The sequence below is a fragment of the Phoca vitulina genome, unplaced genomic scaffold (assembly GCF_004348235.1).
Source record: "Phoca vitulina isolate PV1807 unplaced genomic scaffold, GSC_HSeal_1.0 scaffold97, whole genome shotgun sequence".
NCBI lineage: Eukaryota > Metazoa > Chordata > Mammalia > Carnivora > Phocidae > Phoca > Phoca vitulina.
In genome coordinates, this window is record NW_022589800.1 from 842,261 (window position 1) to 853,811 (window position 11,551).

The following is an 11,551-nucleotide window of genomic DNA, read 5'->3' on the forward strand; positions in this document are numbered from 1 at the left end:
GTGAGAGGGCCAGCACTCCTTTTTCCTTCTGAGTGATCTCTCCTTCCTGCCCCCCCCCCCCCCACCCCAAATGTCTAGGTACTGCACATGGTGAGGAATGCCAAGCTAGTAGGACAGTCCATCATTGCTTACCTCCAGAAGAAGGGCTACCCGGAAGTGGCACTGCATTTCGTCAAGGATGAGAAAACTCGATTTAGTCTGGCACTCGAGTGTGGAAATATTGAGGTGAGGGAGACGTGGTCATGAGCCCCATTTCATTGCAGAGAAGGTGATAGGGTTAGGGTCGCATTGCGAGGATGTTATTCTGGGCTTGCTTCTTCGGGAGGTATGATGGAATTTGAGATTTTTCTAGTTGTTAGGTAGAGCTGTCTTCCTGTTGCTTTTGGCCCATCTCTGCCACTTCCTGTCTCTGCATCTGCCATAGCATTGTTACTGTTGTCATTATCGGTCATTCTGAATTCATTAACTTCTAGAATTGGAGCAACATAGTGTGGAATCTGAAAAATCTCGTTATTTCCTTCACCTCTTACTTGCTGATTGGCTGCTTAGATGAAGAAGTACTTGTGAAATGTTGGGACCTAGAGGGGTGCCTGGCAGCTCAGTCGGCATCTGATTCTTGATCTCAGCTCAGGTCTGGATCTCAGGGTTGTGATTTCAAGCCCTGTGTTGGGCTCCACACTGGGTGTGGAGCCTACTTAAAAATCAAATAAAATCTTTAAAAAAAATGTTGGGACCTAGAGTGTACAGGCGTTTTTTTAAATGGGAAGAGGGCTTAGGTGAATTGACTTTTTAGTTGTGAACTTCCTTCTTTTATTATTTCTTCTGTCTTTCCTAAAGCCCCTGTGGATCTTCAAACTTAGCAAGTAGAAAAAAAGGTAGCTAAGTAGGAATTGGCCCTACGGAATCAGCAAATGGCAGGAGATGATTTTGTTGTAAAAGTAAATTTCGGAGGAGAAGGATAATGTAATGTGATTCTTTCCATGGAGCCAAAGGGACTCTGTTTGGTGATAGGATTTTCAGTAGAATTAGACTGAACGCTAAGAGTGATTGCAAGTATAGAGAGCCTGTGGGAGATTTATGTAGAGGCAGATACTTTGACTGTAGTCCCTGGTTTTGAGTCACAGTATCTGCCAACCTGTTAACTCTGACCCTGGGGACTCTTTAGATTGCTCTGGAAGCAGCCAAAGCACTGGATGACAAGAACTGCTGGGAAAAGCTGGGAGAAGTGGCCTTGCTACAAGGGAACCATCAGATTGTGGAAATGTGTTATCAACGCACCAAAAACTTTGACAAACTTTCTTTCTTGTACCTTATCACTGGCAACCTAGAGAAACTTCGCAAGATGATGAAGATTGGTGAGTCCCCAGAAACTAAGGATGGGAAGAGCGGTCCTTGGGGGAAGGAGGAAGGCAAATAGAGGAGAATGAGAACTTAAGAGAAAAGCCCTAACTTCGTATCTCTTACTGACTTGCTGCAGCTGAGATCCGAAAGGACATGAGTGGCCATTATCAGAATGCCCTCTACCTGGGTGACGTGTCCGAGCGGGTGCGGATCCTGAAGAACTGTGGGCAGAGTAAGTAAGCATGCGGGACTCACCAGCTCTCTTGGGGCTTAGATAGTATTTTCTCTTCGTGGTGAATTACCCACGTATAGCGGTGAGATGTTTCCCTTTGTTGTGCATTTTTTCAGAAGAGACAGCATGCTCCTGTCAAGCTCAGGAGACATTCTTCAGAGCCAGGTGGAGGTACAGCCAGAATATTCAGTCTGGTCAAGCACTCTTAGGAAAACAGTTAATAGTCATGGAGGAGCTAGGAGGTTTTAAAATGTCCTGAAGCAGAGACCCTAGTAAATACACTTGACTGGTTGCCATTAGAATTTTATTCTTTTACTTCAAGCCTGGAGGTTTTACTCTTTTACTTATTTATTTGTTTATATATTCAAGGGATATTTTCTTTTCCTTTTTTTTTTTTTTTAAAGATTTTATTTATTTGACAGAGAGAGACACAGCGAGAGAGGGAACACAAGCAGGGGGAGTGGGAGAGGGAGAAGCAGGCTCCTCACTGAGCAGGGAGCCCGATGCGGGGCTCAATCCCAGGACCCTGGGATCATGACCTGAGCTGAAGGCAGATGCTTAACAACTGAGTCACCCAGAGCCCCTTAAGGGATATTTTCTGAGAGCCCAGTATGTACCAAGCACAATACTAGCATTTGAGATACGCTAGGAAACAAGAAAGGTGAGAGATGTGGTTTGAGCGAAGGTGCTAAGCAGTAAAGGGGTCAGACTTGCCATATGTTGTAAAGGTGGAAACTACGTGATTTATTGAAGGGCTGGATGTGTGACGTGAGGAGAGGAGCCAGGGATGATTCCAAGATTCTTGTCAGCACTGATGCGAGAGTTTAAGGATAAGCGACTATATTAGTTACTGCTGTGGAGCAAATTACCCCAAAGCTGAGCAGTTTAAAACAACAAACGCTGATTACCTCAGCATGGCTTAGCTGGGTGCCTCTGGCTCAGTGTCTCTCAGGAGTCTGTGATCGGGGCGTTGGCCAAAACTGCAGATATCTCAAGGCTTGAGTGGGGAAGGATCTCCTCCCACACTCTCTACAGGGCTGCAGGCAGTCCTCAGGTCCTTGTGGGCTGCTGACTGGGAAATGGGAATTTTCTGCCATGTAGGCGTCTCCTTAGGGCACTTTACAGCATGGCAGCTGGTTTCCCTCAGAGCAGGGGATGGCATCCAGGTGGAGGCCACATTGTATCCTAATCTCAGAAGGGACATCCCATCACTTCTGCCATGTCTTGTTCATTAGAAGTGAGTCAGCAAGTGCCTTCCACACTGAAGGTGTGGGTGTGGGGGGGATTTTGCACAGACTTGAAGACCAGGAGGCAGGGATTGCTGGGGACATCTGGAACGCTGTCTACCACAACGTCTGTTTTCTCTGCAGAGTCACTGGCCTATCTTACGGCTGCTACTCATGGCTTAGATGAAGAAGCTGAGAGCCTGAAGGAGACATTTGACCCAGAGAAGGAGACTGTGAGTCTTTGTTTACATGGGTGTCTGGTTACAGGATGAACTCTGAGATCTGGGGACAGTTTAAATCTACAGACGTTACTCTCCCACCTGGTTACCAGGAGAGGCAGAGAAGCAAAGGAGATCAGAGGAGGCTCTGTAGCCTTCCCTGCATGATTCCTGAGAGCTGTTTGCTTTTAACCTTCTCCCACCTTTTAGATCCCAGACATTGATCCTGATGCCAAGCTGCTCCAGCCCCCTGCACCTGTCATGCCGTTGGATACCAACTGGCCCTTACTGACTGTGTCTAAAGGCTTCTTTGAAGGCTCCATTGCCAGCAAGGGTAAGCGCCCACCCCTCTGCAGTGTTTTTATTATTGTTTGTTTTGTGAAGAGCTGTCCTACAGAGTACCCTCACTCCTTTGTCCTTTCTTCTGTGTGAGATCATGGAGCACAGAGACGCCAATCTGAGCTACGGTACGTGCTTTTAAAAATTAAATAAAAGCATTATGAGATTATTAGAATTTGGAAAATAGGGGGAGAAAAGAAAGTTGTGTCTTAGTCCAGGCCTCCGACAACCGCTCTGAACATGTGGGTGCATTTCCTTAGGCTTTTCCATATGTGTGGTTGGTCACTCAGTCCCGTTCAGTATTTCATCGTTCACGATGTACGGTCTTAAGGCACCAGGGCAGCGACCTCAGACTCTGGCATGCGGGCGTATGCAGACCTGAGCTACCTCCCACCGCTACTCCCACCCTTGCCCGCTCTGGTTTTCTTGGCTGAGAGCTTAGATAGACCCCTGGGCATCTTGTGCCCAGGCCTGCTCATCCCTCCAGCTCTCACCGACCCTGTGTCCCCATGCCGCGCACACTGTAGAGGTGGTGGCTCAGCAGAGCTCTCAGCAGGAAACTCTGAGAGTTGCTAAGTAAAGAATGGTTCAAGAGGGGCACCTGAGTAGCTCAGTTGGTTGAGTGTCTGCCTTCGGCTCAGGTCATGATGCTGGGGTCCTGGGATCGAGTCCCACATCGGGCTCCCTGCTCAGCAGGGAGTCTGCTTCTCCCGCTCCCCCTGCTTCTTCCCCTCACTTGTTCGAGGGTGCGCACGCTCTCTCTCTCTTTCAAATAAATAAACAAAATCTTTAAAAAAAAATGGTTTAAGAGGCAGGTTTTAGTAGCAGGAAGGCCTTTCCATCTCTCTTCTATTCCCTCTCCCTTTGAAAACTACTGCAAGTTAGCGTAGCATATATACTACAAAAATAAATAATAAACAAGAACACTGAGTGGACAGGGCCTTGGCACCTGCTTTTGTAGGGATGCAGCTTGCCTGCAGAAGAGGCCAGATCTCAGACTTGCCTGGCCATAACCAGTTCCTTTCTGTTCCTTCTCTCTGTAGGCAAGGGAGGAGCACTGGCTGCTGACATTGACATTGACACTGTTGGCACCGAGGGCTGGGGAGAGGATGCGGAGCTGCAGCTGGACGAAGGTAAGAGTGCACTTCTTGGACTCCTGGAAGGATGGTGGCCTGGCTGGGGGCTGGGTTGTGGGGCATTCCTGCAGGGTTCCAAACCATGGGACCCATAAAGATCCTAGCATTGTGCTTTCTTTGGGCTAAAGATTGTATCACTCTGCAAATCCACTTTGAGCCTGGATTTTCCTTACAGACGGCTTTGTGGAGGCTACAGAAGGTCTGGGGGACGACGCTCTTGGCAAGGGACAGGAAGAAGGAGGCGGCTGGGATGTCGAAGAGGACCTGGAGCTCCCTCCTGAGCTGGTGCATGGGGTTCTTACCCTTAGAAGGCTCCCTCTGCTTCTCCCTATGCAAGCCATTGTCCTTACCGCTCCCGACCTGTCCTGAGGCTCCCGAAAGGGAGGGGGTCTAGACCGTCCTGGTCTGATGCTTGTCTCCATTTGAAAGAAAGAAAGGAGATAATCAGGTTGTGCCAACAGCAGCTTATGAAAAGGCAGCAGGCTTTGTTGTCTGAATTGGAGCTTTTGGTGTATCATTTTGTTACTGGTGAAGCTGCTCGTATTTTGAAGGTCTTCTCCCACAACCATCCCCCTTCCTCCCCAGTCGAGTCTGGGAACAAGGTAAAGGGCTGTGTTTAGATTGATCAGCACAAAGTGCTTGAATGGCTTACAAAGTGACTGACCTGTTTTTCTCCTAGGATATACCCCCTGGGGCAGCTGGGGGTGCTGAGGATGGGTTCTTTGTGCCCCCCACCAAGGGAACCAGCCCAACTCAGGTAAGTAGAGAAACACAGCCCTGTGAGCATGACTTTTGGTTCTGAGCTGGCTACACTGACTTAATGTATAATGAGTGGCTAATACTTTTCTGCTCTAGATACAGAGTAGGATAGTTTGGGAGGAGAAAGGGCAAAGTTTTACTTGGCTTGGGTTTTCTGTTTCTTGTTAGATCTGGTGCAATAACTCTCAGCTTCCAGTTGATCACATCCTGGCAGGCTCTTTTGAAACAGCCATGCGGGTAAGTCGTAGAGTAACGTTGGCTCTTGTGGAGTGTTCCTCGTTCAGGGTCCCCAGGGAGAAGGTTGACTCATCTTAACCAAATCGAAATTAACCTACCCACAAGGGCAGAGGTGTGTCTTTATCGTGGAAACCCTGGTCTTGCCTAAGGAAACTTGCCTCATAAGGCCTTCCTCTTAGTGCTTTCCATTTGGCTTAGTAATCTCTTCAGGTGGATCCTACCAGCCACCTCCCCCCCCATGTATAGTCTGCTTTGTGGCTCACCTCAGTGAAGTCAGCGCCCCTTCACGAACAGGTGTGTGTTTTGAACGCTAAACATATGTTATGATGGCAGTAACAGTAACTACAAATGCAACAACCACGAACATTTCCTCAGTGTTGACTGTGTATCCGGCACTATCCTAAATGCTTTATAGGTATTATTAAATGCGGTAGGTCCTATAATTAAGTGTGATTTACTGATGAGGAAACAAGTACAGAGAAGTACCTTGCCCAAGGTCAGCTGGTTTTTCAGTGGCAGGGTCACAGTTTTTGTGTTTCTTTCCTCCTGTATTCCAGCTCCTTCACGACCAAGTGGGGGTGACCCAGTTTGGCCCCTATAAGCAACTGTTCCTACAGACCTATGCCCGCGGCCGTACCACCTATCAGGCCCTGCCCTGCCTGCCCTCCATGTACGGCTATCCTAATCGCAATTGGTAAGGCCCCTTGCTCCTGACTTCTGTCTCTTCCAGCTTGGGGTAGGTATTTCAGATGGTAGCCTGGGGGACAGTTAACCCTTGTCCCAGAGCTGAGGTTTCCTAGTAGGAAGAGAACTTGGGCTTGACACTGCATGAGGCTTGGTTTATACATCTGCACCCAGTTCCCCCTCCTGTTTCCCCCGTTGAGTCTGGTGGAGTCCCGATTCTCCTTTCTTCTTCCTACTTTTCCAAACGTCCAGGAAGGATGCAGGGCTGAAGAACGGTGTACCAGCGGTGGGCCTGAAGCTTAATGACCTCATTCAGCGGCTGCAGCTCTGCTACCAGCTCACCACCGTTGGCAAGTTTGAGGAGGCTGTGGAAAAATTCCGCTCCATCTTGCTCAGTGTGCCTCTTCTCGTTGTGGACAATAAACAGGAGATTGCAGAGGTAGGAGGGGCAGCTGCTTGTTGCAGTCCTGGGCACCCCCACATCCTTGCCTCTGCACCGTGACCTTGCTTCGCCCCTCTCTGCAGGCCCAGCAGCTCATCACCATCTGCCGTGAGTACATTGTGGGTTTGTCCATGGAGATAGAAAGGAAGAAGCTGCCCAAAGAGACTCTGGATCAGCAGAAGCGCATCTGTGAGGTACTGTCTCTGGGCCTCTGCGCAGCACAGAGGTGTCCTCCCCCTCCCCCACCAGTAGATCTGAATTCTGGACTTCTCAACCCAGATTGCAGTCTGGGGAGTAAGAGATATTTGGGCCCACTTCTGTGAGGAGAGGGTGTATTTTTCTGCCCTTCTTCATTCCGTCAGTCCTCCATCCCCAGGGGGCAGAAGATCCCTCTGCCGTATAATCAGTCCTGTTTTTGTTTGCCTCGTGTGGTGATTAATGCCCCTGCAGCCGCCTATGCCTATGAATGATCTGTGTGGGCTGTAGCATCAGCGGGGCATGTGTCCCTCCTTCTGTCCACCAGATGGCAGCCTATTTCACCCACTCAAACCTGCAGCCTGTGCACATGATCCTGGTGCTGCGGACGGCCCTCAACCTCTTCTTCAAGCTCAAGAACTTTAAGACAGCTGCCACCTTTGCTCGGCGCCTGTTGGAACTTGGGCCCAAGCCGGAGGTGGCTCAACAGGTAGATGGGAACTCCTGTAAGCGTAAAGGAATCAGATCGCTTACGTGGAGGGAGTAGACGACCAAGGCCCTTGCCTCTGAAACAAAGCACTGAAGAACAACATTCAACAAAAGGACCCAACAGAACGCCATCCTCTTTACTTAGTGGCGTGGGTGCCTCCTTTTGTTCCAGGAAAGGGAACTTCTAACTCATTCGGCCGTGGTGCAGGTGTAAGAGGGACCTACTCCCTAGAATAGCTCTAGTCTTCCTGTGCCTACGCTCTGCTACCCATTACCACCACCGCTAACCTGCACACACACGAGCTGCTACTTGTGTTCTCTAGAAGCATTCCTCTCGGGCAGTCGAAGCCAGTCTTCACCCTTTGAGTCCTGACCCTGATAATTCCCAGACTTGGCGGAGGAATATGGGTCTAGATCCATGGAACCACTTTGCTATTGAGAAGGGGAGATCCTGATACAGCAGGAGCGGTAATTGTGACCCCTTCACATGTGTCCTGTACGGAGGACATATTCTGATTTCACTCAGTACAATTGCATCTTGAATCAAAGAAACTATAAACAGTGGTGCTGAGATCATTTGAGTTCTGGTTTGCAGTTTTTGGTCCTCTTAAATAAAATATTCCTTCCCTCCCTCAGACCCGCAAAATTCTGTCTGCTTGTGAGAAGAGCCCCACAGATGCCTACCAGCTCAATTACGACATGCACAACCCTTTTGACATCTGTGCTGCCTCCTATCGGCCCATCTACCGTGGAAAGCCTGTAGAGAAATGTCCGCTCAGTGGGGCCTGCTATTCCCCTGAGTTCAAGGGTCAAATCTGCAAGGTCACTACAGTAAGTACTATTCTCTAGAAATGCATCCAGGATATTGAGGGAAGAGGAAAGAGAAGGACACATGTTGGTCCTTTTTTCTCCTGTATTTGCCTGCAGCTCCTTGAGGCAGTGATACTGTAAACAATCAGTAAACAGATCAGTAACAGACATTAACAACGTGAACAACGTACACTTCTGTCCTCCCTGAAGAGTGGAGGGAGTAAGCTCTCTGGGCTTTTCACCCTCACAAATCCCTAATTTTTCCCTCTGTTTCCTTTTCCACAGGTGACAGAGATTGGCAAAGACGTCATTGGTTTAAGGATCAGTCCTCTGCAGTTCCGCTAAGGCCCCCTCTGGTGTGTGCAGGTCAATCACCATAGTTCCTCCGGAGAATCAGTCTCTTTGTCCTTCTAGCTCCTTCTTCCTCAACTACCCTTCAAATTATTGACATTTAGCTTTCCTGCCCTAAGACGTCGTGTCACTTTCTCTTCTTCTATGGCGAATCAGAATGTCTACATTTGACTATTTCTCATCTCAAGGGTGACTACACTTGTGGTCGCAGTTGGCCTTGTCGTCCCAGCTTAGATCGTTCAAGGAACAAATGAAAACTCAGGATGCGCATGTGCTTACTGAATTCCTTTAATATTTATCCTTTCCCTCCCCACCCTCTTTGTATCTTCTTTTGGAAAGAAGCAGGGTGTAATAAATAAGATCCCATCTTTTACTCAGCCACAGCAAACTCTTAGCCATCCCCCATTTTCCTTGGACATTTAAACAGCCAGGCAGGTACCCTTTGTGTGTGCCCAGAAACTTAAAGTCTGAGAAAAAACTGGTTTTCCAAAAATGCACATCACCTTTTATTGATTTGTTCTTTATAGCCATTGTTCTTGTGTTTTGTTTCTCACCCTTAATAAAGTAAATTTCTATGAGTTTTGTGACCCCATTTGTTTCCCGGACACCCTCATGTTCCTACTCCATGTAGCTGCCTCACCAAAGCAGATAGCTTTTTTTTAAATCTTGTAATTAAAATTACTTACTTAGAATTACTTACTCTTGTAAGTAAGAAATGCCCATTGTCTTTAAAAAAAAAAAAAGCATATACTGTTTATCTATTAAACTGTGAGAATGTAGAAAGCAAGTTTAGCTCCCCTGTTCCATTACTGACGACGGCAACCTTACCCCCTTTTCCTAGTTACAGCCAGTACTTACTGAGCACCTACATGTACCTGTCTCTGTTCTAGATGTTTTACAGGTAATCCACATGTATAAGATTAATTAGTAGTACATTATATATGTTACAGTGATTCTATTGGCAACACAGTTTGCTTGTCATGTGCTAAGACTACATTGGATAGAGTGACATCCTTTGCCTGTGATTACAGTTTGTACTTTTCTTCATTTTAAACTCATGTTTTCAATAAACAATACATTCATATAGTTCAAAACTCAGTAAAGGTAAAAAGCTATTCTGTGACATCTTTCTTCCACTCTTTTCCTTAGCTACCCAGTTCCTGTCACCTTCCCTCAAACAAGTAGCCACTCTTGGCATCCTTGTATGTGTCAGCGGTTTGTGTGTACACAAGCAGATTCCCCTGCTACACATACATGAAGCATGCTGCTAAATGAGTTTGCACCTTGTTTTATCATACATACCGCATTTAAGATATTTTTCTATATCGTATATTAGCTTCCCTTTTTTTACTTCTCTGCATAGTGTACCATTGAATGATTTAGTTTATGTAAGTTACCTTCTTTGCTGATGGGTATTTAGATTGTTCTCAATCTTTGTTATAAAAAATGCTGCAATGAATAACTTGAACATACATTGTACAGTTTGGGGAAGTGTGTCTGTAGGACAAACTCCTCGAGATGGAATTCCTGCATCAGAGAGCACAGGCCTTGATATTTTTTTTAGCTTTAAGAGCTGCTCGCTTAAACTTAATATCTGCAAACAAAGCCTGCCTTCTCAAAAACTTGCATACTACTTTGATGATACTCTCTCAAGTTGTCAACATTCTTTCTGTAAACATAGGCAAGTTGGTGATAAATTTTGGCAAAAAGAATTATTTTTGTAAGTCTACTAACTTTGCATTTAAACATAAACTTTATTCTGAACTGGGGGATATAAAAAAAAAAAGGACAATCCGTGCTTCCTGAAGCTCATGTTGTTAGGGAAACAAAATGGATATATATAAAATAATTGTGAATATCAGGCAAGAATTTGAAGTTGGTCAATAAACAGTGGAGAGCCATTAAGTCCTTAAGCAAGAGAGATATACAGAAAACGCTGTAGGGGCACCTGGGTGGCTCAGTCAGTTAAACGTCGACTCCATCTCAGCTCAGGTCTCGATCTCAGGATCATGAGTTCAAGTGCAGTGTTGGGCTCTAGGCGTGGAGCCCACTTTTAAAAAAATGCTGTAAAATATTATTTTGCAACAGTGTGAACTATACATTAGAAAGGCAGGAGGTGAATAAATGTGAAGAAGTTTTAGGAATATCACTAGTAAGAAAAAAGCAGAAGCAAGTTTAAGAAATGATGCAAAGGAAGAATCATGCTTGTTTTCAACTCCATGTTCTCTCAGTTACCTCCTTATTTTCCTTATTAACATGCTTGTTACCACATTAATATAAAGCCAATAGAAATACCTGTAATGTGCTTGATAGAACGATAGAATAGAGATAGGCATGTAAGTGGTTTGGAGTTGAATGAGGAAGCCTGGAATAGATTCTGTTACAGGTGTTGGGGAGAAAGGGGTTAATCAGGGGGGGTTTCCATTATAGAAGTTTAGAATTGAAGGAACTATAATGTTACATAGTTGCAGTCTGAGGCCTTGAGTGGTGAAGGGTTTTGAACAAAAGTAATTAGTTACAGAACTGGGACTGGGACTTCAGTCAGCTGACTTTCAGTTCAGAATGTTTTCTCCTGAGTCACACCACTTGTGCCTGGAACAATAGAGTAGGTTTTGCACAGGTAATGATTTTAAGAATCTGAAGGAAAGAGTAAGGTACCTAAGCTGGTGCTTGACACAGAACTCGTGTGTGTTCAGGGAGCCGAGGAAGAAAGCTGTGAAGTGACTTCATTTAGATGTGATTTCTCCCTTTAAGCTCCATCGCACTCTATCCTTCTTGTAGGAGCTTTACCTTGTACCATACTTACTGCGTGTCTGTCTGATCCTACCTCCAGCCTAATCCCCAGGCAGCAGGGGCTGGTCCTGACTTGGCTCTCTTCCTCTCTTGTGCCCAGCACAGGATCCTAAACAGTGGATGCCCTCTAAGTGCTAAAGTCGGCTTGCGTCTGAGGCAGTTCTGGCCCATGTGAAGAGGAGGGAAGGGATGTGTAGAGTTGTCTCTGTCCGCGCCTCCTCCCCAGCTTCTCTGGATTGGAGGTTGGGTTCCGTCTGGAGAAAAGGAGGTCGTTCAGGGAAGGCAGGTCTATCACTACT

General features: G+C 46.5%; 1 protein-coding gene across 2 annotated transcripts in view; it reads left to right on the forward strand.

The window, feature by feature from the left end:
• COPA (COPI coat complex subunit alpha) overlaps positions 1 to 9,557 on the forward strand; it is a 43,473-nt gene extending 33,916 nt beyond the window's left edge. For both annotated transcript variants that reach the window (XM_032397165.1, XM_032397166.1), the window contains exons 19-33: positions 79 to 225; positions 1,166 to 1,355; positions 1,478 to 1,573; positions 2,944 to 3,032; positions 3,228 to 3,351; positions 4,400 to 4,489; positions 4,668 to 4,777; positions 5,172 to 5,249; positions 5,420 to 5,488; positions 6,046 to 6,182; positions 6,425 to 6,611; positions 6,698 to 6,808; positions 7,138 to 7,299; positions 7,935 to 8,129; positions 8,394 to 9,557. In XM_032397165.1, coding sequence (XP_032253056.1) covers positions 79 to 225; positions 1,166 to 1,355; positions 1,478 to 1,573; positions 2,944 to 3,032; positions 3,228 to 3,351; positions 4,400 to 4,489; positions 4,668 to 4,777; positions 5,172 to 5,249; positions 5,420 to 5,488; positions 6,046 to 6,182; positions 6,425 to 6,611; positions 6,698 to 6,808; positions 7,138 to 7,299; positions 7,935 to 8,129; positions 8,394 to 8,453 — 1,845 coding nt within the window. In that variant the 3' untranslated portion in view covers positions 8,454 to 9,557. The remainder of the gene's footprint in view (positions 1 to 78; positions 226 to 1,165; positions 1,356 to 1,477; positions 1,574 to 2,943; positions 3,033 to 3,227; positions 3,352 to 4,399; positions 4,490 to 4,667; positions 4,778 to 5,171; positions 5,250 to 5,419; positions 5,489 to 6,045; positions 6,183 to 6,424; positions 6,612 to 6,697; positions 6,809 to 7,137; positions 7,300 to 7,934; positions 8,130 to 8,393) is intronic.
• Positions 9,558 to 11,551: the final 1,994 nt, after the last annotated feature.